General features: G+C 42.8%; 1 protein-coding gene across 5 annotated transcripts in view; it reads right to left on the reverse strand.

Moving 5' to 3' along the window:
* The window catches only part of LOC134210852 (calcium-transporting ATPase sarcoplasmic/endoplasmic reticulum type), a 78,342-nt gene that overhangs the window by 18,121 nt on the left and 32,433 nt on the right, over positions 1–27,788 (reverse strand). For all 5 annotated transcript variants that reach the window (XR_009978878.1, XM_062687207.1, XM_062687210.1 and 2 more), the window contains exon 3: positions 18,997–19,014. Coding sequence is in view for 4 of the 5 variants with exons in the window: in XM_062687207.1 (XP_062543191.1) it covers positions 18,997–19,014 (18 nt within the window). In the remaining variant the exon portion in view is untranslated. The remainder of the gene's footprint in view (positions 1–18,996; positions 19,015–27,788) is intronic.

Below are 27,788 nucleotides of genomic sequence, written 5' to 3' on the forward strand. Positions count from 1 at the left end.
AATTTGCTAAGACGGCGCACTCTGATGGTCGTCGATAAGCAATGGGATGTCGGAACAGTGCGCAAGGTTCACGTCGGAAATATGATTGCTAATGGGATGGATTAAAATGGTGCATTAAATGGGAGCACCTCTAGCAGAAGGTGAAATAGGAGAACGTCCAAATTTGGCTAACCTCGATTGACACCTTCTTTAAGTGACGTTTACAAGACGAAGGTGACATCTATCAACAGTAACAAAAAGGATTATTTGAGCAACTGGCAAACGTTATCCTGCATATGCGTTGGGAACTGCCTATGCAAAAGACACACGAAGTATAATTGTTTTTTGTTGCGATTTTCTTAGGTATTGCCGTTCAATATTTAAACACAAAAATCGCCATCCTTCTGACATGATTTTAGTTTTGCTTAAAGTATCCGAAATCGAGATCTACAGGTACCTTGGTTTTTCTTTTGAAATCCACAAATAATCTGCTTGAAAAGTTCAAGACCCCACGAAGGGAAAAACGCGAAACACGTTAGAACTTACAGACCCTATACGAAGAAGTATTCCTCAAACCTCGAACTGAGATTAAAAAGCAATTCTGGAGCGGAAGTTTCCACAACTGGAAAAAAAGGTTTAGTTCCAGAAATACAACTTAAAGATACACGCACCAATATTCTATCTTGTATGCAATGCTGCGAACTATCAGTTTTGTGAAAGGGATACTGAAAGAATTCGACAACGAGAATACTCGGAAAAATTTAACTGCCAACGCTACGATCAGGGATCTGCAGTAGCTTTGCGGGCAAAGACGTAGGATTGCCAATCCGGAAAAAGATACGTACTAAGGAGAATCCTGGGCATAGAAAAGCTTTCGATTAATATCTGAGGAAATTCTCATAGAATAAGTTGAAGAGCAGGCCAGATTCCAGTTGGAATGTAGAGCCATTGAAGAACAAGAAGACGATGATCAAGGTGAAGAACATCTAACGAAGATCACCAGGATGTACCAAAAGAGCTTCAAAGCTCGAAACATCCCGGAATCATTTAGACTTCTAGTTTGCGAAGTTGAAGACTTTTTACCGGTTTATCTCATTATCATGCTTGTGTTGACGGTGCACGATCCCCACAACGCCCTGGAAACCATTCCATGAGCTTTAAGAGCTACAAGATCCCCAGAAAAAAATTATCATTGGGAAGCTGTTTGCAGAATATCGAAACTGGTTATCAAGTTTTGTGTAAAGTTAAATCTCCAATATTAGATATTGGAAGGATAAACCGCAACAGAAACAACGTAGAACTTCCAAGAATGATGCAGTTTGGACAGAACTTTAATTGCGGCGAAATAATCAGTTCGACTCGCATCGGCAGTACAAACAATACCAGCGAACGGCATTCGACGGATTCCTGAGCGCTACACATCCCAAAAGAAAGACTTCGAGACAATGGGCTACTGGTTGGAAGTTTTCAAACATATTATAATATCGACGATAGGAAATTTGATGATATTAGACCTTTCTCATCTTATAAATCGAGCCTTACTATCCACTTAGTTTTTATTTCTGCAAAAATGACGTTTGTTAGCTGATTTTCAGCAAAATATTTGCAGATTGTCAGCAATTTTGACAGAATTCTCGGCAAAAAACATGTTTGCTGGGGCGCGGCTGTGCGAATCTCGGTAAAAGTTCAACATTTTGCTGAGATCCCGGTAAAAAAAAAACTAAGTGTGTACATAAACTGTAGTTCCAATTGGAAATCGCGATGGGCTCTTGCGACAGTGGAATGCAGAACGATCTCGAGATCCGCGAATTTTTGTTCTGCTTTGTGCGGTCGAAAAAGAAAATTAGTGCGTGATCGAACGTGTTTTTGGAGTGCAGATCGATCTTAAGATCCGCGGCATTTTTTCTGCTACTAATTAGTTCGAACGTGTTTTCGAAGCACAGGACGATCTCGATATTTGAGCTATTTTGTTCTACTTTGGCAAGTTTAGTGCGTGATCGAATGTGATTTGCGGTGAAGAACTATCTCGAGATCCGCATTGTTTTGTTCTGCTTTATGATGTCGAAAAAGACAATTAATTGATGAAATATGTTTTTGGAATGCAGAACTATCTCAAGATCCGCATAATTTTGTTCTTGGTGCGGTCGAAAAAGTAGATTAATAAGTGCCTGATCATTTTTGGAATGCAGAACGATCTCGTAATCCGCAGAAATTTTTAGTGCATGATCGAGCGCACAAACGTGTTTTTGGAGAGCAGAACGATCTCGAAATTCGCGTCATTTTGATCTGTTTCGTGCGCTCACAAAACTAATAGATTCGCGTAATTTTTTTGTGCGTGATCGAACGTTCAAACGTGTTTTTGAAGCTTGTGCTTTGTGCGGTCGAACTACACGTTATACCCGGTATACCGTTTATCAAAATGAATCTCGCTACACTCCCTACGCTATACATCCAACATCCAACAACAGTGATTTCTCGTGGAAGTGCAAATGTCTCGTTGCCTTCTATCAAAGCGAGTATCACGTCAACATTTTCCAACCTATTTTTCAATAGACCTGCATTTGTCCATGGCCGGCGCCGATATTGCTTTATTTTTACACTTTTAGGATGATTTTAGTCCCAACTATCATCCATTGGTTATATAATGTGTAATTACAGCTCACCTGGCAATAACGGAGTAGCAACCATGAGAGGTCAGTAATGCTCATGCTCATGCTCAAATGTATCAACTGCGGAGAAGGCCATCAAGGTTGTGATAGGACGAGCAATAAAAGAAAGTGGAATGATTGCTTCAACTTGAGATGTCGGAAAGGGCTCGGAAGAAACTAATCAAGATGCTTAGATTGAGGACTTGGCTGAAATCGGTCAATGAGTTGCGAGACAAGATTGACATACGAATTCAGGAAACAATAACGGAAACGGATCAACTGATTGCGTGCACCTTAAAAAAAAAGGAATAATAGAAACCACCGAAACAACAAAAAAACTTTTTGGAGCTGCAAAAATGTCCAGCAATCTTCAATCTTCAAAAGGAATTTAGTACAACAACGAAAGAGGAAAAAGATTTTTACTGAAAAATGTGTTAACAGCCTCAAGAAGACAAATCACTCGACAGCTGGAGAAAATAAAATGACGTATTACATCGTCAAAAGAATTGACAGCAACCATCAGCTAAACGTAGTAGAAACGCTTTCGTTGGCTGTTCGGCCACATTGAGAGTTGACGTAAAGTCAATGTCAACTTATCTCCGCGAACAGCCTAGATAGCCGTGGGGTTTCGGCTGCTGGTTATCTGGCTAAGAATAACATTACGGATTGCCTGTTTCAGTGGTAAAAGTCCACCATACAGGTGATCCCTAATTCTCGGCGTGATGCGGCTTTATGCTTACCGTGCCTACGAATGAATGGTTAGGGGAGTTGAATAAGAACCTAAACGCAAACGGAGCCTGTGAAGCACCAGGGCACCCTTCACAGTATTTAGCCCTTGCTGCGCTAACCGGAGCTATGGCGTAGTTGACTTTTTGCTTCTCCGAGATAATCGGCTACTCTTATTTAATCTCAACTTGAAGGTAAATAAGGGTGGGGTTATGAATATGTATATAACAAATTGTCACCTGTATGGATTCGCATTATGCGTTTTTCACAGTGTACTCTGTGTTTCGTCTTTGACGTCAAATAGTCAAACTGTGACCGCTTTGGTCAAACACTTAACGAAATCCGAATGACCTGAAATTTTGCATTTTGAACTTTTTTCGAGAAGATGAAACTTTTGAGCACTACCCGTTTTTAAAGTTCAATGGTCAAATTGTTCCCATACATTCCATTGGCACCCTAATCTACACATACTTCAAAAAGGAAAATAACAAACGAGCACGGCAAGGAAGATTGCGGGTCGAAAGGGGGTAATCCTTTTCACCGTCGAGAGCATGTTGACTGTCGATCCCGTATCAAAATCTAGAACCGATCGCTATATTAGTTCTTTCCCGGTGCAAGATGTGGTCAATGAGCATAAAAATGTGTATCTGACCAAGCATCATGCTAGCGTTATGGTATTTGGATGTAAACTCGGTGTTCATTCCAGGCGATAAAGTAAACACTGAGACTTACATCAGGATCAAAAAGCAGTACGACCCTTAGCCAAATGTTTTTCAACAAGATGGGGCTCCGTGCCACACCTCAAACCGAATTCAAAAGTAGTTGCAGGCAGGAACACCTACCCCTACTATTAATCCGCTGGATTACTCAGTAAGGCACGTCTCGAAGGCCAAAGCCTGTTTCAAAGGGCAACCAAGTACAGCCAGCATCAGACAAACATTGACCCATACCTGGACCCATATTAGAATCTGCCATGCGCAATCGCCGTTCCGAAATTCAAGGCCAGAATCAACGCCCATTTTAAGATTCTAGATCTGTGCAGTTGTCAGTGAGATTCTGGTCGAGATGAGGGAAAATCAGCAAACCGTTCGCGAAAGGAATTTTGTGCGCCAAAGGCACCATTAAAAGCGAAATTTATACTTTTGCCGTTGTTTTGAGACAACTGGATCAAAACCGTCGTTTGGACCCGATTTAGCTTCACGTCATTCACGGCAAAACCGAGCAAGAGTGGCATGCGGCCAATTCTGTAGATTTTGAGCCGAGAGACATGAACCCACCAACTGCGTCCAATCGAAACCTTTTCGGCCATGGTGAAGCGTGAACTTCGGAAGACCACAGAAGGACGAAACGGAGGAGTGAAAAAAAAAATATTTGAAAAACGTCCCGGAAACGACTGTATAGTAGGTATAATCGGACTTCGTTAAGGGTTTGACCAAAGCGGTCAAAGTTTGACTTTTTTGAAACGCGAAAAAAATCGAAAAGGGAGAGGGAGGTAGTGCACAGAAATGTCGTAATCGATTTTTTTTTTGATGCCAAATGTTTCAGAAATGCATGAAACGTCAAGATCTGGTGCCACCTAAAAAAAATGAAAAAAATGACTGGGACTTAAAAAAGTTTTAGGACTTATTTTTTTTTTAGAAATCAAAATTGTCAAATGTCTCAGAAATGCATAAAACGTCGAGATCTGGTGTTATCCAGAAAAAAAACCCAGATTAATCCACCTACAGTGAGATTTTGACCCTTCCTTAACACTCCTCCGACCGTGATAGGTTTTACTTACACGAACGACCATGCCTCGAAAGACACTATTTTCAAATCGCTATATCTCAGCCGTTAGTGAACCGATTTGAACAATTTAGGGACTCACAAATTTTCCCGTCCATCAAGATTTGTCTAAGATGTTGAGACCTCCGATCGGACCAAAAATGACCTCTGTGGACCTCAAAACGTCGGAGCAAGTCGTGATTTTCATACAAATTGCGTGGTTGGTGCTCACCAGCTTGATGTTCATGCTAATATTAGTAAGATATTTCGAAATCCGTGAGATTTAGAAAGTTGCCGTCTTCTACAATTTTGTTCAGGAGGCCAAAGCCATACTGTCGCTGATTATATTATTTCGGAACTCGTCCGCTTGGCGGCGCTAGTGTATATGAGAAAGATCGCTGGGTCAAATATTTCGAAATCTGTAAGATTTAGAAAGCTGCCGTCTTCTGCAATCTTGTTCAGAAGTGTAAAACCATACTGTCGCAGATCATATTATTTCGGAACTCGTCCGCTTGGCGGCGCTACTGTATATGAGAAAGATCGCTGGGTCAAATATTTCTGAATACGAAAGATTTAGAAATCTGACGTCTTCTACAATTTTGTTCAGGAGTGTAAAACCATACTGTCGCATATCATATTATTTCGGAACTCGTCCGCTTGGCGGCGCTAGTGTATATGGGAATGCCCGTTGGGTCAAATATTTCGGAATACGAAAGATTTAGAAAGCTGACGTCTTCTACAATTTTGTTCAGGAGTGTAAAACCATACTGTCAAAGATGATATAATTTCGGAACTCTTCCGCCTAGCGGCGCTAGTGTATATGGGAATGCCCGTTGGGTCAAATATTTCGGAATCTGTAGGATTTGGAAAGCTGTTCAGGAGTGTAAAACCATACTGTCGCAGATCATATTATTTCGGAACTCGTCCGCTTGGCGGCGCTAGTGAGTTCAGTGCGAGATTTCTCTTGTTTCGGATAGCAGAACGATGGCGCGATCGGACGAAATATTGTGTTCTGCTTTGCGCGGCCGGTAATAAAAATCAGTTCAGTGCGAGATTTCTCTTGTTTCGGACAGCAGAACGATGGCGCGATCGGACGAAATATTGTGTTCTGCATTGCGCGGCCGGTAATAAAAATCAGTTCAGTGCGAGATTTCTCTTGTTTCGGATAGCAGAACGATGGCGCGATCGGATATATGGGAATGCCCGTTGGGTCAAATATTTCGGAAACTGTAGGACTGGAAAGCTACCGTCTTCTACAATCTTGTTCAGGAGTGTAGAACCATACTGTCGCAGATCATATTATTTCGGAACTCGTCCGCTTGGCGGCGCTACTGTATATGAGAAAGATCGCTGGGTCAAATATTTCTGAATACGAAAGATTTAGAAATCTGACGTCTTCTACAATTTTGTTCAGGAGTGTAAAACCATACTGTCGCATATCATATTATTTCGGAACTCGTCCGCTTGGCGGCGCTAGTGTATATGGGAATGCCCGTTGGGTCAAATATTTCGGAATACGAAAGATTTAGAAAGCTGACGTCTTCTACAATTTTGTTCAGGAGTGTAAAACCATACTGTCAAAGATGATATAATTTCGGAACTCTTCCGCCTAGCGGCGCTAGTGTATATGGGAATGCCCGTTGGGTCAAATATTTCGGAATCTGTAGGATTTGGAAAGCTGTTGTGTTCTACAATCTTGTTCAGGAGTGTAAAACCATACTGTCGCAGATCATATTATTTCGGAACTCGTCCGCTTGGCGGCGCTAGTGAGTTCAGTGCGAGATTTCTCTTGTTTCGGATAGCAGAACGATGGCGCGATCGGACGAAATATTGTGTTCTGCTTTGCGCGGCCGGTAATAAAAATCAGTTCAGTGCGAGATTTCTCTTGTTTCGGACAGCAGAACGATGGCACGATCGGACGAAGACGAAATATTGTGTTCTGCTTTGCGCGGCCGGTAATAAAAATCAGTTCAGTGCGAGATTTCTCTTGTTTCGGATAGCAGAACGATGGCGCGATCGGACGAAATATTGTGTTCTGCTTTGCGCGGCCGGTAATAAAAATCAGTTCAGTGCGAGATTTCTCTTGTTTCGGACAGCAGAACGATGGCGCGATCGGACGAAATATTGTGTTCTGCATTGCGCGCCCGGTAGGCCGGTAGTTAGTTTGTACTACTTTTCGCGCCCGATTCATGGCTAGGTAAAATCACTGTGTATAAAGAATGACACGGTCGTATCGCTTATCAGAGTGAATCCAGATCCAACGATGCCTACCAATTAACTGATAATCCTTCCTGTGGTTTTGTGGAGACGCAGAGGTAAACACGGTCTTCAAATAGCAAAAACCACCTACTAATATTCCTTCCTTCTTCCTAACTGACTACAAGGACGTGGCCGGCGCCGTTATTGATCATTTGAATTTTAGAGTCACTGAAACTTGCACACTGAGAATGCTTGAACAATCCCAGTCAATCATTCAGTTGATTCTTTGTGCAATTTCACTGATTCTGGTCAATCACGGAGTAGCAACCATAGATATGTGTAGTCAGTCAAAGCTAAGCTAAGCTAAGCTAACTCGTCCGCTTGGCGGCGCTAGTGTATATGGGAATGCCCGTTGGGTCAAATATTTCGGAGTCTGTAGGATTTGGGAAGCTGCCGTGTTCTACAATCTTGTTCAGGAGTGCATAACCATACTGTCGCAGATCATATTATTTCGGAACTCGTCCGCTTGGCGGCGCTAGTGTATATGGCAAAGATCGCTGGGTCAAATATTTCGGAGTTTGTAGGATTTGGGAAGCTGCCGTGTTCTACAATCTTGTTCAGGATTGTAAAACCATACTGTCGCAGATCATATTATTTCGGAACTCGTCCGCTTAGCGGCGCTAGTGTATATGGGAATGCCCGTTGGGTCAAATATTTCGGAAACTGTAGGACTGGAAAGCTACCGTCTTCTACAATCTTGTTCAGGAGTGTAAAACCATACTGTCAAAGATCATATTATTTCGGAACTCGTCCACTTGGCGGCGCTAGTGTATATGAGAATGCCCGTTGGGTCAAATATTTCGGAGTCTGTAGGATTTGGGAAGCTGCCGTCTTCTACAATCTTGTTCAGGAGTGTAAAACCATACTGTCGCAGATCATATTATTTCGGACTCATCCGTTTGGCGGCGCTAGTGTATATGGGAATACTCGTTGGGTTAAATATTTCAGAATACGAAAGATTTAGAAAGCTGACGTCTTCTACAAATTTGTTCAGGAGGCGGAACTCGTCCGCCTGGCGGCAATAGTGTATATGAGAAAGCTCGTTGGGTCAAATTTTTCGGAATCCGAAAGATTTAGAAAGCTGACGTCTTCTACAATTTTGTTCAGGAGTGTAAAACCATACTGTCAAAGATAATATAATTTCGAAACTCTTCCGCTTAGCGGCGCTAGTGTATACGGGAATGCCCGTTGGGACAAATATTTCGGAATCTGTAGGATTTGGAAAGCTGCCATCTTCTACAATCTTGTTCAGGAGTGCAGAACCATACTGTCGCAGATCATATTATTTCGGAACTCGTCCGCTTGGCGGCGCTAGTGTATATGGGAATACTCGTTCAAATATTTTGAAATCCGAAAGATGAAGAAAGCTGGCGTCTTCTACAGTTTTGTTCAGGAGGCTAAAACCACAGACGAACAGACGTAACAGCTTGAACATTTTCCTAAAAATCGATCGCTCAATTCCAGTTTGAGACAGCAGCACGTACGAACGTGTTTTTAGCTCGCGCATTTTTTCCAAGTGTTTTTTCTCGTTCGTTCGCTGTTTACGTTTTCGCTTCGTCGCGTTGGCGTTATTTTCTCCCGGACCCGTCATGGGAGACTCGGTGGCCGATTCGGTCGCTGGAATAGTGCCTAAGCGCACTGCTCTTGGAGGCGCGGGTAAGCCCTCCAAGCAGCTTTTGCAGAGCAACGTGTTCTCGCCGTTGCCGCTTGATGACGCCGACAATCCGCCAAAAAAAAAGAAGAAGCACCAATCGCAGCTGCCGCAGGTGCAACCGGAGCGGAAGTAGAAGTGCCCGCCCGTGTTTGTGAAGAGCGATCCGCGGGATTTACGCCCAAAAATTCGCCAGCTGATCGCTAAGGGGCTGAAATGTACTTTTCGGCTCTGCAGCGAGGGCGTAAAAGTGATGCCGGCAAACAAGGACCATCATCAATCCGTCGTGGAGTTCCTCGAGGTCCACAAGTATAAGTACTACACTCATGACCACCCCGGCACGAAGCCGCTCAAGGCTTTGCTGCGACGACTCCACGACATGAAGGAGAAAGAGCTCCGAACAGAGCTTGAAAGTTGCGGACTGAAGCCAGTAGCCGTGCACAAGATCGCTCGTCACGACAAGGCGAGGAGATATCGCTACCAGCTTTACCTGATCCAGGACCTGAAGCTGGTTGGCGTTATAAATTACACCGTCGTTGACTGGGGAACGATATCGGCCAGTGCACCGCGATGTCACGCAATGCACCAACTGCTTCAACTTCGGGCACGGCACTCGGAACTGCCGCATGAAGCCGTGCTGCAACAAGTGTGGCGAATCCCATCCGACCGACGAGTGCGACAAGATGGAGCTGGCGATTCCAAGTGCGCCAACTGTGGCGATACACATCGGGCCACCACAAAGGGCTGCCCAAAGCGAGCCAAATTCCTGGAAATCCGGAAGAAGGCTTCCACCAGGACCATTCCGAAGAAGAACCGTGTTCCTGTAATCAACGAGGTGAACTTTCTAGCCATCTCGGCTCGCCGTCGTGCGATTCCAATACTCCCACCGCTGCAGCCGTACAAGCGACTGGCAGCGGCAGCTGCATCGGTTCAAGCTCCAGCATCGCTACACGGAGCTAGTGTATATGGGAATACTCATTGGGTTTGATATTTTGGGATCCGTGAAACTTAGAAAGTTGAAATTTGCTCAATTTGTTCAGTAGGTCAAAACTGGCTGCCGCGCCACTTCCAGAGGAATTTCTGGATGAACTTCTGGAGGAATTCCTGGGCGAGCTTTTGGAGGAATTACTGGATGAAGGACGGAGGAACTTCCGGAAGCATTCCCGGAGCAACTTCCGGAGAAATTCCTGGAGGAACTTCGGAGGAATTCCTGGAGGAACTTCCGGCGAAATTCCTGTAGGAACTTCCGGCGAAATTCCTGGAGGAACTTCCGGCGAAATTCCTGGAGGAACTTCCGGCGAAATTCCTGGAGGAACTTCCGGAGGAATTCCTGGAGGAACTTCCGGAGGAATTCCTGGAGGAACTTCCGGAGGAATTCCTGGAGGAACTTCCGGAGGAATTCCTGGAGGAACTTCCGGAGGAGTTCCTGGAGGAACTTCCGGAGGAATTCCTGGAGGAACTTCCGGAGGAATTCTTGGAGGAACTTTCGGAGGTATTCCTGGAATAACTTCCGGAAGTATTCCTGGAGGAACTTCCGCAGGAATTCCTGGAGGATCTTCCGCAGGAATTCCTGGAGCAACTTCCGGAGGAATTCCTGGAGGGACTTCCGGAGGAATTCCTGGAGGAATTTCCGGAGGAATTCCTGGAGGAACTTCCGGAGGAATTCCTGGAGGAACTTCCGGAGGAATTCCTGGAGGAACATCCGGAGGAATTCCTGGAGGAACTTCCGGAGGAATTCCTGGAGGAACTTCCGGAGGAATTCCTGGAGGAACTTCCGGAAGAATTCCTGGAGGAACTTCCGGAGGAATTCCTGGAGGAACTTCCGGAGGAATTCCTGGAGGAACTTCCGGAGGAATTCCTGGAGGAACTTCCGGAGGAATTCCTGGAGGAACTTCCGGAGGAATTCCTGGAGGAACTTCCGGAGGAATTCCTGGAGGAACTTCCGAGGAATTCCTGGAGGAACTTCCGGAGGAATTCCTGGAGGAACTTCCGGAGGAATTCCTGGAGGAACTTCCGGAGGAATTCCTGGAGGAACTTCCGGAGGAATTCCTGGAGGAACTTCCGGAGGAATTCCTGGAGGAACTTCCGGAGGAATTCCTGGAGGAACTTCCGGAGGAATTCCTGGAGGAACTTCCGGAGGAATTCCTGGAGGAACTTCCGGAGGAATTCCTGGAGGAACTTCCGGAGGAATTCCTGGAGGAACTTCCGGAGGAATTCCTGGAGGAACTTCCGGAGGAATTCCTGGAGGAACTTCCGGAGGAATTCCTGGAGGAACTTCCGAGGAATTCCTGGAGGAACTTCCGGAGGAATTCCTGGAGGAACTTCCGGAGGAATTCCTGGAGGAACTTCGGAGGAATTCCTGGAGGAACTTCCGGAGGAATTCCTGGAGGAACTTCCGGAGGAATTCCTGGAGGAACTTCCGGAGGAATTCCTGGAGGAACTTCCGGAGGAATTCCTGGAGGAACTTCGGAGGAATTCCTGGAGGAACTTCCGGAGGAATTCCTGGAGGAACTTCCGGAGGAATTCCTGGAGGAACTTCCGGAGGAATTCCTGGAGGAACTTCCGGAGGAATTCCTGGAGGAACTTCCGGAGGAATTCCTGGAGGAACTTCGGAGGAATTCCTGGAGGAACTTCGGAGGAATTCCTGGAGGAACTTCGGAGGAATTCCTGGAGGAACTTCCGGAGGAATTCCTGGAGGAACTTCCGGAGGAATTCCTGGAGGAACTTCCGGAGGAATTCCTGGAGGAACTTCCGGAGGAATTCCTGGAGGAACTTCGGAGGAATTCCTGGAGGAACTTCCGGAGGAATTCCTGGAGGAACTTCCGGAGGAATTCCTGGAGGAACTTCCGGAGGAATTCCTGGAGGAACTTCGGAGGAATTCCTGGAGGAACTTCGGAGGAATTCCTGGAGGAACTTCCGGAGGAATTCCTGGAGGAACTTCCGGAGGAATTCCTGGAGGAACTTCCGGAGGAATTCCTGGAGGAACTTCCGGAGGAATTCCTGGAGGAACTTCGGAGGAATTCCTGGAGGAACTTCCGGAGGAATTCCTGGAGGAACTTCCGGAGGAATTCCTGGAGGAACTTCCGGAGGAATTCCTGGAGGAACTTCGGAGGAATTCCTGGAGGAACTTCCGGAGGAATTCCTGGAGGAACTTCCGGAGGAATTCCTGGAGGAACTTCCGGAGGAATTCCTGGAGGAACTTCCGGAGGAATTCCTGGAGGAACTTCCGAAGGAATTCCTGGAGGAACTTCCGAAGGAATTCCTGGAGGAACTTCCGAAGGAATTCCTGGAGGAACTTCCGAAGGAATTCCTGGAGGAATTCACGAAGGATTTCCTGGAGGAACTTGTGGAGGAATTCCTGGAGGAACTTCCGGAGGAATTCCTGGAGGAACTTCCGGAGGAATTCCTGGAGGAACTTCCGGAGGAATTCCTGGAGGAACTTCCGGAGGAATTCCTGGAGGAACTTCCGGAGGAATTCCTGGAGGAACTTCCGGAGGAATTCCTGGAGGAAGTTCCGGAGGAATTCCTGGAGGAACTTCCGGAGGAATTCCTGGAGGAACTTCCGGAGGAATTCCTGGAGGAACTTCTGGAGGAATTCCTGGAGGAACTTCCGGAAGAATTCCTGGAGGAACTTCCGGAGGAATTCCTGGAGGAACTTCCGGAGGAATTCCTGGAGGAACTTCCGGAGGAATTCCTGGAGGAACTTCCGGAGGAATTCCTGGAGGAACTTCCGGAGGAATTCCTGGAGGAACTTCCGGAGGAATTCCTGGAGGAACTTCCGGAGGAATTCCTGGATGAACTTCCGGAGGAATTCCTGGATGAACTTCCGGAGGAATTCCTGGAGGAACTTCCGGAGGAATTCCTGGAGGAACTTCCGGAGGAATTCCTGGAGGAACTTCCGGAGGAATTCCTGGATGAACTTCCGGAGGAATTCCTGGAGGAACTTCCGGAGGAATTCCTGGAGGAACTTCCGGAGGAATTCCTGGAGGAACTTCCGGAGGAATTCCTGGAGGAACTTCCGGAGGAATTCCTGGAGGAACTTCCGGAGGAATTCCTGGAGGAACTTCCGGAGGAGTTCCTGGAGGAACTTCCGGAGGAGTTCCTGGAGGAACTTCCGGAGGAGTTCCTGGAGGAACTTCCGGAGGAGTTCCTGGAGGAACTTCCGGAGGAGTTCCTGGAGGAACTTGCGGAGGAATTCCTGGAGGTACTTCCGGAGGAATTCCTGGAGGATCTTCCGAAGGAATTCCTGGAGGAACTTACGAAGGAATTCCTGGAGGAACTTACGAAGGAATTCCTGGAGGAATTTGCCGACGAATTCCTGGAGGAACTTGCGGAGGAATTCCTGGAGGAACTTCCGGAGGAATTCCTGGAGGAACTTTTGGAGGAATTCCTGGGGAACTTCCGAAGGAACTCCTCGGGGAACTTCCGAAGGAACTCCTCGGGGAACTTCCGAAGGAACTCCTCGGGGAACTTCCGGAGGAATTCCTGGTGTGAATTTTTTTGACAGTTTGCTATAACATTTAGAAAATTCAAATATCTCTCTATCAGTTAAACTTACTCAGTTATGGCTATAAAATCGTTCAGATGGAGTAAAACCAAAGAGCAGAATTTTTTCCCTGAGCGTAGGACAACCTGTGCGACAGTATGGTTTTGGCCTCCTCAACAAAATTGTAAAAGATGACATTTTTTTGAATCTTGCGAATTCCAAAATATTCGACCAAATGAGTATTCTCATATACACTAGCGTCGCCAAGCGGACGAGTTCCAAAATAATATAATCTTCAACAGTATGGTTTTTGTCTCCTGAACAAAATTGTAAAAGACGATAGCTTTCTAAATCTTACGGATTCCGAAATATTTGACCCAGCGATCGTTCTCATATTCAGTAGCGCCGCCAAGCGAAAGAGATACGAAATAATATGATCTGCGGCAGTATGATTTTGGCTCATGAACAAAATTGTAGAAGAAGGCAGCTTTCTAAATCTTACGAATTCCGAAATATTCAACCCAACGAGTATTCCCATATACACTAGCGTCGCCAAGCGGACGAGTTCCAAAATAATATGATCTGCAACAGTATGGTTTTGACCTCCTGAACAAAATTGTAAAAGACGGCAGCTTCCCAAATCCTACAGACTCCGAAATATTTGACCCAGCGATCTTTGTCATATACACTAGCGCCGCCAAGCGGACGAGTTCCGAAATAATATGATCTGCGACAGTATGGTTATGTACTCCTGAACAAGATTGTAGAACACGGCAGCTTCCCAAATCCTACAGACTCCGAAATATTTGACCCAACGGGCATTCCCATATACACTAGCGCCACCAAGCGGACGAGTTCCGAAATAATATGATCTGCAACAGTATGGTTTTGGCCTCCTGAACAAAATTGTAAAAGACGGCAGCTTCCCAAATCCTACAGACTCCGAAATATTTGACCCAGCGATCTTTGTCATATACACTAGCGCTGCCAAGCGGACGAGTTCCGAAATAATATGATCTTTGACAGTATGGTTTTACACTCCTGAACAAAATTGTAGAAGACGTCAGCTTTCTAAATCTTTCGTATTCAGAAATATTTGACCCAGCGATCTTTCTCATATACAGTAGCGCCGCCAAGCGGACGAGTTCCGAAATAATATGATATGCGACAGTATGGTTTTACACTCCTGAACAAGATTGTAGAACACGGCAGCTTCCCAAATCCTACAGACTCCGAAATATTTGACCCAACGGGCATTCCCATATACACTAGCGCCGCCAAGCGGACGAGTTCCGAAATAATATGATCTGCGACAGTATGGTTATGTACTCCTGAACAAGATTGTAGAAGACGGCAGCTTCCCAAATCCTACAGACTCCGAAATATTTGACCCAACGAGCATTCCCATATACACTAGCGCCGCCAAGCGGACGAGTTCCGAAATAATATGATCTGCGACAGTATGGTTATGTACTCCTGAACAAGATTGTAGAACACGGCAGCTTCCCAAATCCTACAGACTCCGAAATATTTGACCCAACGGGCATTCCCATATACACTAGCGCCGCCAAGCGGACGAGTTCCGAAATAATATGATCTGCGACAGTATGGTTATGTACTCCTGAACAAGATTGTAGAAGACGGCAGCTTCCCAAATCCTACAGACTCCGAAATATTTGAACCAACGGGCATTCCCATATACACTAGCGCCACCAAACGGACGAGTTCCGAAATAATATGATCTGCGACAGTATGGTTCTGCACTCCTGAACAAGATTGTAGAAGACGGCAGCTTCCCAAATCCTACAGACTCCGAAATATTTGACCCAACAGGCATTCTCATATACACTAGCGCCGCCAAGCGGACGAGTTCCGAAATAATATGATCTGCGACAGTATGGTTTTACACTCCTGAACAAAATTGTAGAAGACGGCAGCTTTCTAAATCTTTCGTATTCAGAAATATTTGACCCAGCGATCTTTCTCATATACAGTAGCGCCGCCAAGCGGACGAGTTCCGAAATAATATGATATGCGACAGTATGGTTTTACACTCCTGAACAAGATTGTAGAAGACGGCAGCTTCCCAAATCCTACAGACTCCGAAATATTTGACCCAACGGGCATTCTCATATACACTAGCGCCGCTAAGCGGACGAGTTCCGAAATAATATGATATGCGACAGTATGGTTTTACACTCCTGAACAAAATTGTAGAAGACGTCAGCTTTCTAAATCTTTCGTATTCCGAAATATTTGACCCAACGGGCATTCCCATATACACTAGCGCCGCCAAGCGGACGAGTTCCGAAATAATATGATATGCGACAGTATGGTTTTACACTCCTGAACAAAATTGTAGAAGACGTCAGATTTCTAAATCTTTCGTATCCGAAATATTTGACCCATCGAGTATTCCCATATACACTAGCGCCGTCAAGCGGACGAGTTCCGAAATAATATGATCTGCGACAGTATGGTTTTACACTTCTGAACAAGATTGTAGAAGACGGCAGCTTTCTAAATCTTACAGATTTCGAAATATTTGACCCAGCGATCTTTCTCATATACACTAGCGCCGTCAAGCGGACGAGTTCCGAAATAATATGATCTGCGACAGTATGGTTTTACACTTCTGAACAAGATTGTAGAAGACGGCAGCTTTCTAAATCTTACAGATTTCGAAATATTTGACCCAGCGATCTTTCTCATATACACTAGCGCCGCCAAGCGGACGAGTTCCCAAATAATATGATCCGCGACAGTATGGTTATGCACTTCTGAACAAGATTGTAGAAGACGGCAGCTTTCTAAATCTTACAGATTTCGAAATATTTGACACAGCGATCTTTCTCATATACACTAGCGCCGCCAAGCGGACGAGTTCCGAAATAATATGATCAGCGACAGTATGGCTTTGGCCTCCTGAACAAAATTGTAGAAGACGGCCACTTTCTAAATCTCACGGATTTCGAAATATCTTACTAATATTAGCATGAACATCAAGCTGGTGAGCACCAACCACTCAATTTGTATGAAAATCACGACTTGCTCCGACGTTTGGAGGTCCACAGAGGTCATTTTTGGTCCGATCGGAGGTCTCAACATCTCAGACAAATCTTGATGGACGGGAAAATTTGTGAGTCCCTAAATTGTTCAAATCGGTTCATTAACGGCTGAGATATAGCGATTTGAAAATAGCGTTCCGACTGTTTGGGAGGCACGGTCGGAGGAGTGTTAATTAAAAAATATTTAAAATATTTTTCAGACTCAGTATTTTCAGACTCCAGTATTTAAAACGAGATAAAACTACTCAACCTCCCACGGCGATTGAAAGTGTAAATGACAAATTAATTGCCTACCAAAAGGCGGATTCCATGGGTTGAGTGACAACAAAACGAATGATTCCGCACTGTACGTCAGGTTGACTATCTATCAGGCGCTCGTCGGATTGAATAGCTATTGTAACATGTGGTAACATGGTTGGTTAGATACTATCGTAACGCTGGCAGCATGTGTACTCGTAATTTCCAGAAACCTTGATAATAATTAATCCAGAACTAACTTAATCAGTCATTGATCTGAACGAAACTCAATAGCGTTCAATAATAACATATATTTTGCCTTATGGCTGCCTAATTTTGTAAAACTAATGATGTTTAATACCTTAAAAATGAGCGAGATTTATATGGTAGTAAATTTTGGAATTTGCATACATACGCACACATACATGCATATAAGTGGTCTATTAGTATCTCAAAACATGCTCACATTTGTTATCTAGCTTCCACTAAAGAAATTTTTGAAATACGATATCAAAATGGATTCAACCTTCCTACGTGGATCGGTGTCTTTACGTGAACAATGTAGAAGAAGATTTAGTATTTTTTATAGTTTATGTTCATCTCCAGAAAATGATATCATAACCGTTAAGCCTGAAGGAAGTTTTCAAAGATTTGAGTAAGGATTTGACGAGATTCAGCATTTTTTGGGAAAATAGTTGCAACGATTTGAAGGTGTGTTCAAGATTCGGCTCAAATGGAAAAATCAAGCAATCGAGCCAAACATAGCGACGCCAGAGAACGTTTTGTACAGGAATTGTTTTAGAAAAATAAAACAGCACTCGAATACTGTTTATCGAAAAAAAATGTTTTCGAGACCTTGGAGCTTTACAGAGTTCGTTTAGCTTTGGATGAGAACCCTGAAAATTTTTTGGCGAAACTTCTATTGAAATTCTTGTACAAACCTTTGGACGTGACATTAAGAAGGCAGTGAACACGTTTGTTCAAATTCTTTAAAAAAAAACCTAAATTAAAATGTTTAGCCAATAATGTAGAAATTCACATTAATAAAGATTTAAAACATGCTACTAACTAGTGGATCAATTCCATTAACCTACATAAAATGACAGCTAAATAAAATTTTCATTAAAAATTGAAGATTTTGCATAAAAAAATAGGAAATAGCCAATAAAGAAATTATGGTAGTTACAATAAATAAATATAAATAGATAGATATCTTTTTGATTTTTACAAAATTCTCTTTAACGTAAACATTTTCTATGAAATATAAAAAATTTCCATTCAATTAAATATAGAATAGAATAAAATTTCCATAAATAAATCAATATTAGCAATAAACAGTTACAAAAATTTCCAAAAAAGAGTGAAAAAAGTAGAAAACGACGACTTTGTATTATTTAGGGATATAGGGGAACGGTTCGGTACTTCATCCCAAAGCTCCTATTTCCATCCCATCAAAAACAAAGCAATGAAAAGGATTTTGGTTTGTTTCTTATTTTTGTGATTTTTTCACCAAAAGAAGCAACGAAATTGGTGCTGTATTTTTTTGTTTTGCGATGAGATGAATATATGTTCAGTGAGATGGAAAACGGAACAGTTCCCCTAGTGATGAACTCTAAAATTTACTGGAAAACTTAAGTAATAAAAGTAATAAAAAAATATTTGAAGAAATTGCTATTTTTTGCTTCTACTCTGATTTCTGTATCGGCAATTTTTTATGAAACATTTCTTATTTTCAGGGGGAAATCTTATTTTGTCCATGAAAAATCTTGAAATACTCTACCAATGGCAGAGCACAATGAACTCTATTTGAAAATTAATAAACATCGGGCTGAGCAAGAGAACAAACCCAAAGTCAACATCGATTTTAATTCCTAAAATGCTGCTATTATAGTAATCAAGAATTAATAATTGATAAACCAGATTATACCATGTCCATCAACCGTGACTTACACACGATACAAATCCAAATAATTTCGTGTAATACTTCCGAAGCCCCTACTCCTCACCATTCTATTCGAAAACGACACGAAAACGGACGATGACGACGACGACAATGATAACTTACTTTTAGTCAGTCAAGATAATGACGGACGACCCCTTTATCACAATAGGTCACTGTCGCACTCTTGTGCGGCGAGGTCGGCCCCGCACAGAACCGATTCCAGCCGGTTAACTTACCCTCTTCAGCTGGGAGTTCTGTAAGATAGATAAAAACAGATAAAATAGCATTAGTCACAGCAGGTAAATAAAGTCGTCGGTTGTTGGTCACTATTTACTTATATGGTACCGCTCCAGAGCACAAGTGTGCTCTGGAATTTTGCCTCCTATCGTCGAAAGAGCTCTCGGTTCGGTGCGATAACTGACCTAGATCCGGTGGTTTGGAGCTTCCCTTTTGCGGGTTTGCACAGAGATATGGAAATATTTGGAGCTTGAAATTTTCCACAGTTTAAGAGCGCGCTGGGACGGGAAATTCACACCATCCTACGGTTTGACGTCAGGCGCGAAGCAGTGTTGCCAAACCTCTACCGATCAGTAACATATGATTGGCTCTAAGAATAACAATCCTATAGACTAGATGAGTTTGATATTCTCCTGCCAACATTCCCTCGGGACACGGTTCGGCGAGTTTATATCGAGGCAACCCAACAGTCAATCAGCGGCGGCGCGGTGCCCGGTGTGGTCCAACACCCGGCCGCTGGCGCTGACGAGTGTGGGATGAAATCTTCTTATGAAAACATTCCCCAAACCAAGCAAACACACGTCACACGCACAACGGCGAACCAACGTGCATTGATCTCTCTCTCTTTTTCCCGCACGCGCGGCGCGGCGAGGAAAAGCTAATTTGTTCGTCGGGGTTTGCGTTTTTCCACAATCGGCAATCTCGGCTCGTCGCTGCCGAACATAAGACCAGATGGAGTTGGGCGGAAAGGGTTTGATGGGGATCTCTTCCAGGAACCGGCTAAGCGTCGCAGCACCGCGGGGGCATACTGCGCGGTGCCGGTTGTGTGTTGGTTTTGGTGTTTATAAATAAACGTATTGCAATATTTGCATGACGATATCGAATTATTGTGGGTCTGCCTTCCGATAATTCGGTAGGGCTTGATGGCTATTAATCTTGAAGGGATTGGAATGCCACTGTGGAAAGATGTGCATTGATTTGATCTTCAGAAGACAATACAAGTGGAAGGTGTACTGCAATATATCGCTTGTGGGCAGAAACGGTTTACTTGGAAAACCGGAAATTAATTTCACACCATCATAGCTTCTCCTCACTTTACTCTGATATTTTTTTTTTTCAACATTGTAGTAACGATGCAAACATGCAGAGAATGAGACTACATTCATTACTGTTTATTTGAAATACCTTTTAATGGATCCTTTGTGAGATCGTAAAATTCGATAATAAAACTTTAACCAATTATCTCAAAGTGATGACTTTTTAATCATTGTTTAAACACAATGCAGTGTGACCTAAATCTTGTTCACGTTCAAGTGCTTTGTAAAATGCACGTTGGTTGATACTCTCGTTTGCGTTTTCATCACAGAACCTTTTAAATGGATGAATTTGTAAAGTAAGGATAGGGATGATTCTGTGGTATTCAGAATGTTTTTCTCTTTTGGTGGAATTTGTTTATTATCTACATTTCGTTTTATTTACATTGTCTTAAATTAATGTAACTTGAAATTGAAATAAAAAGTAAATATGGTGCTGCAAACTATGGTTTGCAAAACCTTTGAAAAATTCTAGAAAACAAAAGTTCTACTGGAACAGGCCCATCAGACGCTAGGATCATGTCCGAAAAGATCATAAACCAAATCAAAATCAAACTCGCCGTCTTTGGGTCGACAAACCTACGTTTTCGTTCGCAGAGCAAATTGGAGGAGAGATCTAATAAGTAATATGTAACGAGTTTGATCCTAATCACATCCATTTTTCGCTATTAATAAACAGCGTTTGCCAAAATTTTCAACAGAACAGTGGAACAACATCGCCTCACCTTTGATGCGACACTTGAAGTGACAAGGCGCACCTGTACCGAGATCCGTCCCAGTAGGGTTGCGCGTCCGCCGTTTATCCCGAAAATAAATATTTACCGACCCCGGGTGGGATGTGCGCTGATAGAGCGATCCCAGGTTGGATTTGAGAAATTACACGGTGCAAGGTTTTGTCCTTATCGACCCCCCTCGCCCCACTACGGGTTGATCTAATGCGCGAGCTGTGTTGTCTCACCACCTAGCTATCGGATCAGCTATTTCCGTCGTTTGCCGTTGGGCAGGCAATTTGCCAAAAAGAACCCAACCGCCACCCCAGTAGCAGAATGTAAACAAATCGAAACGTTTGTACAGGGATGGCCGATGGCAAAGAGGCGCACATCAAGATCTAATCGGAAATCAGTAGGCTTTTGCGATGTCGTCGTAGCAATTTTGTCAACTCCGACCGTTATGCTACTGTTAATCATCGCGTCGGCCTCGGTAGAGATCATTATTTTCTCCTAGGATATTTTCTCCAACGGATAATCAATCCGTTTTGTTGATCATACACCACCACCTTCGCAGCCCCCATTCTGAGTAATTCACATTTTACGCTTTTCTCGTTTTAGATTAAACTTTACGGTTTCCACACGCATTTGGGACAACAGGTGGACTTGGTTATGATTGTCGTATATAAACGTCAATTGGAATTCGTGAAATATTCGAAGTGTCGTCCCACGTGTTGACTGAATTTGATATCCTGCGTGAGGTTCTATCATTCAATCATAAATTCCGGGCAAATCCGAAAATTAAAAATTTGTTAAATTTGGTCTGATTCGTTTCATTGTTGGCTGGAGAGAACAAAGGAGAACCTGAAGCATTAACGTCATCACTTTTGTTTGCATCCAAAGGCGAAAAGACGATCGTGCGTCCGTAAAATTTTGTAAGGCGCCACTACAAACAATAACATAAACAGCTGGGTATGTATTGCGTTTATGTGTTCATCATTCATCGCGTAACAGTCGGAAACGGATTGTCATTGGCAATCAATGTTAAGCTCGTTGTAGATACTCTTAAGACAGTATTTCACGATTTTCACTCAGAATATGTAAATTATAAAACATTTTGACTTTCGGAAATTACCCTTTTTTCAAATGTTTCGCAAGGTTTGTTCTACCTCAGGAAAAGCCGACCCGGCGCTCGTCGATTCCCAGTCACGGTTAACGACCACAACGCGTGCATTCTCGCCTCCAAGGGACGATCAACGGCGACGACATGATCATGATCACCAGCGTATAAAACCCGTCAACGGTGCGCCGTGGTGGTGGTGGGGTGGCTGCTTACGTCAAAGCTGACCCCTCTTCGCACAGCCTGTCATTAATTCCGATAGCACGACAACCTACCTGCACCGTTCGCACTGCACTGGGATGGTGTGCAGCGGGAGCAGATGCAGTCGATCAGTACGATCCGAGTACATACGGTGGTTGCGGTTGGGTGCAAGTGCGTGACTGCCAACAAAACTTCAAAGCGTTCTGACGACGATTACGACGGCGACGGCGAGAAGCAGCAACGGCAGTCTGTTTGTCGTCGAACTGGTGTGAATTTATAATTTTATTTATAACTCCTTCCTAACCGTGCCAATGCCATGTGCCGGTTGCCCCAAATGAATAATTTGTCCCCACGGAGACTCCGGCGCTACTATATATTGGTTGACGGCTGTTTTACGATCGCTTTGCAAGGAGTTACTAAACTACGGGTCAGGGTACGACAGGAAGGAACTAGAAGCCGTCGGATAAATTCAGTCGGAAAAGGCCATGACATTGGCAACTGACTTGACAGTATGTGGCGAAGGCTTCGATCGAGCGATCGATCGATCGATCGCAGATCGATGCTGGGGAGCTATGGTTTGCGATCATGTGTGCGATCGCGGGTGTGCGTGTAAAATGTCAACTGCTTTTCCTATTCCGTTGTAATTTGCGAACTCTTCCCATTCTACGACGTTAGACGACGATGCGCAGATTATTGTAGTCGCAGTTCCGGTAATGATCGTTGACATGCGTAGTTGACGGGATGTAAATCAACTGCCAATGATGTCGCATATATTTGTTGCTTTTTATGAAATGAGTGCTAAATGAGATACCGTCAGTGATCTTTTATTGCCTGTTGATGTATGAAGGGCATCGTCGATCGTACAGACAGTCTAGTAAGCTATTAGCGTGGTTTATCATAATTAAAGAGACTTTGTTGACATTCCTATGATGCTTTCGAATACTTGAATGGCAGTCGCAATCGTAAAAACTAAAAATTATACGTCATGTAATAATTCAAACCGTTATTTTATGCTAAAGTTTCTTAAATTTTGTATTCACAAAACTTGATAACTACTTGGTAATCACACGCATTCTTTATTCAATACTTTTTCACATTTGTTAAGCATTTGTCAGCAGATGAAAAGTCCCATAAGCATACTAAATGCAAATTTTAAAATGAATCAAAATCATGTGATCTGACATCTAGCGGTGAAGATCTGTATTAACTTGACAGGGGATTGCGCATGCCGCATAGTAAATATCGAACTGTACGCTTTGAAAAGCTGCGTTTAGTGTAACATCCGTGTAACATAAGTAGGTAAAAGATCACTTTGATTTTTTCAGCACTCGTAATATTTATACAACTCGGCAATGTACAAGTAGTGCAGAAAAAATCATCTTTTTGCCAGTAGTTGCACAAATTACTATTTTGGTGATCATTTTTTTGAATATCTTTGAAGAATTTAGTTTGCTTTTGTTCTGTCAGGATGGTAATATTATTTTTTAATTCTTTCTAGATGGCTGTAAAATTATTGGCAGCAAAGAATCCCACTGGAAACCCTAGAAAGATTGGATTCCAAATTCCAAGAGTTTGTTCTCTTTTTTGAATCTCAGGAGGATTATCTTCTTGAGATCTAGGAGGATTCTTAGCAAAATATCATCAGGGTTCTATGACACTGGATCTCAAACAACGAGCTCCATCGTCGTTGTCACCAGAGGCCGATAACAACAGAAATTCGGGATCGGAAGTGGGGCTGGGTCGGCCACACTCTACGTAGGGGCGGAAACGAAATCTGTAAGCAAGCATTAGACTGGAACCCAGCGGGACATCGCAGCAGAGGCAGACCCAGAGGCTCATGGCGGCGAAGCCTCAATAAAGAAATAAAAGAAGTCGACCGAAATCTAACCTGGCAACAGGTTAAAGCGATAGCCGGGCATCGCTCAGGATGGAGATCTTTCAAGTCGGCCCTTTGCACCACCGGAGGTGTACAGGATCCATAAGTAAGTAAGTAGTTCTATGACACTAACCTACTAACTAATTATTCACTTGCCCGGAATAATATGGGAGAGTGAATGCCTCCTTCTTTTAAAGCACGCAATTGCCCGAACTAATGCGAAAGAGTAAATGACACCTTTTTTAAAGCACCTGCTTGTCCGGAATAATGCAAAAGAGTGAATACTTCCTTCTTTTAAAACACGCATCTGCCCGGAAAAAGGAGTTAGAATAAATTACACCTTCTTTGAAAGCACGCGCTCGCCTGAAATAATGCGGAAGAATGAATTTCTCCTTCTTTTAAAGCACGCATCTGCCCGGAATAAGGTGGAAGAGTAAATGACACCCTTTAAAACACGTGCTTGCCCAGAATAAAGAGGCCCGCACATAGGATACGTTTGCGTTGCGTTCGGCACATTTCTCATGGGAAAACTGTCAAACGCAACGCAAACGAATTATATGTGAGGAGCTCTTAATGCGATAGAGTGAATGCCTCCTCCGACTTTTAAAGCACGCATTTGCCCCAACTAATGTGAAAGAGTGAATGACACCTTCTTTTAAAGCATCCGCTTCTCCAGAATAATGCTTTCTTCTTTAAAAGCACGGATCTTCCCGGAATAAAGTGGGGGAGTAAATGACACCTTTTAAAGTACGCACTTGCCCGGAATAATGCGAAAGAGTGAATGCCTCCTTCTTTTAAAAGCACGCATTTGCCCGGAATAAGGTGGAAGAGTAAAAAAACTTCTTTTAAAACACGCATTTGGCGGGGATGAGGCGAAAAAGTAAATGTTTCCTTCTTTTAAACAACGCAGTAGCCCGGAATAAGACGGGTGAGTGAATGAATCATACTTTAATTATTTTGAATATGTTATATTTGAATGATTAGTTCATATTTCCAACTTCATTATTTTTCCAGAGGTGAACCAGCCAAGGGCTGAAAGCCTTTTTAATGAAGAAGAAAGAACTTCATTATTGAAACGCAATCTAATAAAGTAATAAAGTGAGCGAGTGGGTACATTTTTTTTCGACCATTTCGGTGTAACAATAATTCGGGGTAGTGGCCGTTCGGGCTATTCGGGGCAATAGGCTTTCGGGGTACTGGCGTTCTGGTTAGTGACATTCGAGGCATAGAATCATCATCAGAATTGACCTTTCCCGTCAAAATTGAATCGCGTTTTATTGTCTAAGTAGATTCTTTGGCTTATTTAAGATCAACTTTCCCGAAGAACCCATATTTTTCAAGCCTCTAACTATTTTAAAAGTCGAAAACAAAAACTGAAAAAGTGCTGCACGTGTGAACCGGTCTGAAAAATTCACCCGATGTTTGTTCAAAATAGGGCAACTCTTAGGCAAATCCAGGAAATTTTTAAAAATACTTAGAGGCGTTAAAAATATGGTTGACGGAATAGGTTGATTCTTTTCAGAACTCTCTGGAGAACTATCTGCGCGTTCACCAGAGGATTCTATTCAGAATGTGAGAGAACTGAAGTAAGAGGAAGAGAGAAATTGAATTGATTCTGAGAAACACCTCTGCTGAACGTCATTTGTCTTCAAATTTCTTAACGTTTTCTTTAAAAAAAAGCATCGGAAAACATCCTTTTTTCTTGAATCCAGAAAACATAAACACTCGAATCCCATAGAGATGCGAAAATCCCTTTGAGCTTTTCATTCGATTCCCAAAAAGTCATCCAAAAGACTTCAAGAACCAGATTTTGAAACCTTTCTGTTGTGGTTACACAAATAAAGATTTGATTCTTGCTTCTAATTAGTAATTACTACTTAAGCAATAAAGTCGGTTTTGTTGGATCCAGAAATTGCTTCCGAATGCCAAGAGGCCTTCCAGGGAGAATCTATTCTTCACTTTCAGAAATGTTTCTTCATACTTTAGGGTGATTTTCTTCATTATTCCGAATCCCAAGAAAAACCGAATAAATCTACAGTTCCGGAATGAAAATTGGGAATCTTTTGTACTTAAGTCGTAGGAGCTAAGATAAACTTATTTCCTTTTTAGTTTTTTAGTAAAAGGAAGATCTAATTGAACTTGTTTGAAAAAAAATACAGCACACAGAACTATCCTTCGATCATCCGAAATATTTTGTTCTGCTTAGTGTTGCCGATAAGTAAATCAAATAGTGCGAGTTTTATCGTATTTTCGATAAGCACGCAGTACAATCGCGCGATCATCCAAAATATTTTATTCTGCTTTGTGCGACCGGTAAGTACAAAAATAGGTGCGCGTTCGATTGTGTTTTCGATAATCACACAGAAATATTTCGCTCTGCTTTGTGCGTCCTGTAAGGAAATTAATAAATGCACGTTTGATCGTGTTTTCGATGAGCACGGAGAACGATCGTGTGAACATCCGAAATAATTTGTTCTGATTTGTGCAATCGGTAAATAAATTAATTAGAGTACGTTTGATCGTGCATTCGATAATCGCGGAGAATGATCAAGCGATCATTCGAAATATTATGTTTTTCTGTTTTGTTGCCGGTAAGGAAAAATAATAAATGCGTGTTTGATTGTGTTGTCGATAAGCACACAGAACGATCGCGCAATCATCCGAAATAATTTGTACTGATTTTTGCGACCGATAAGTAAATTAACTCAGAGATGAGATAGCCGAGGGCTGCAAATCTCTATAATAAAGACAAAAAATTAAAGTAAATTAATTAGAGCATGTTTGTCGTGTTTTCGATAGCACGCAGAACGATCGCGCGATCATCCGGAATACTTTGTTCTGAATTGTGCGGCTTAAGTAAATTAATTGGAGTGCGTTTTATCGCGTTTTCGAAAAGCATGCAGAACAATAAATTAAGTGCACGTATGATTGTATTTTCGATAAGCACGTAGAACTATCACGCGATAATCCGGAATATCCGGTCCTACTTTATGCAATCATCCAAAATAGTTTGTTCTGCTTTGTGCGGCCGTTAAGTGAATTAATTAGAGCGTGTTCGATCGTGTTTTTAAAAAGCTCGCAAATTGATCACGCGACTATCCAAAATATCTTGTTCTCCTTTGTGCGGCCGGTACTTAATTTAAATAGGAAAATAATGTGGAGAGTTTTCTTATGAAAAATCTAGAGAAAAAGAGAATATTCAAAATATTTCGATGGTGGATTTTTTAAAGAAACATTTTAAATATTTTAAAGTAAAATGTACGTATTTTTGACTTAAAAAACCCTGATTAATCCACCTAGCGGTGATGCTGCCTTTCTCGTGCATTATAAAACATTATCGGTTAAAGAATGAAAAAATGAAAATGAAATGAATGAAAAATGAGATGACACTTTTTTACGCGATTATTCCGTGAAAAAAGTATTTTGGCTATAACTTCCGATCCCATAGTCCGATAATGCCAATTTTCAATAGGAAACAATCGAATGCAACTTGTTGCGAGATAATCGGTTGAGGATAAGTGGTATATAACACTATGGGTCTCCGGGCCTCCTATAAAAAGTTCATTTTTGGAGCGAACATATAGCCTTTACGTAAACTTAGTATACGAGAAAGGCAAAAATCATATAAAAACTGTAATAAAACTTATAGGGAAACCAAGAAATGTTACTCGGAAGAAAATCCTCTGGAGAAATTCTTGAACAAAGTTTCATAACATGATAAATAGAGAATTTCCGTAATTACATTAGAATTTCTTGGTAAAATCTCAAAAATTCTCATACTAGACATTTGGGA

Source organism: Armigeres subalbatus, chromosome 2 (genome assembly GCF_024139115.2).
Source record: "Armigeres subalbatus isolate Guangzhou_Male chromosome 2, GZ_Asu_2, whole genome shotgun sequence".
Lineage (NCBI taxonomy): Eukaryota > Metazoa > Arthropoda > Insecta > Diptera > Culicidae > Armigeres > Armigeres subalbatus.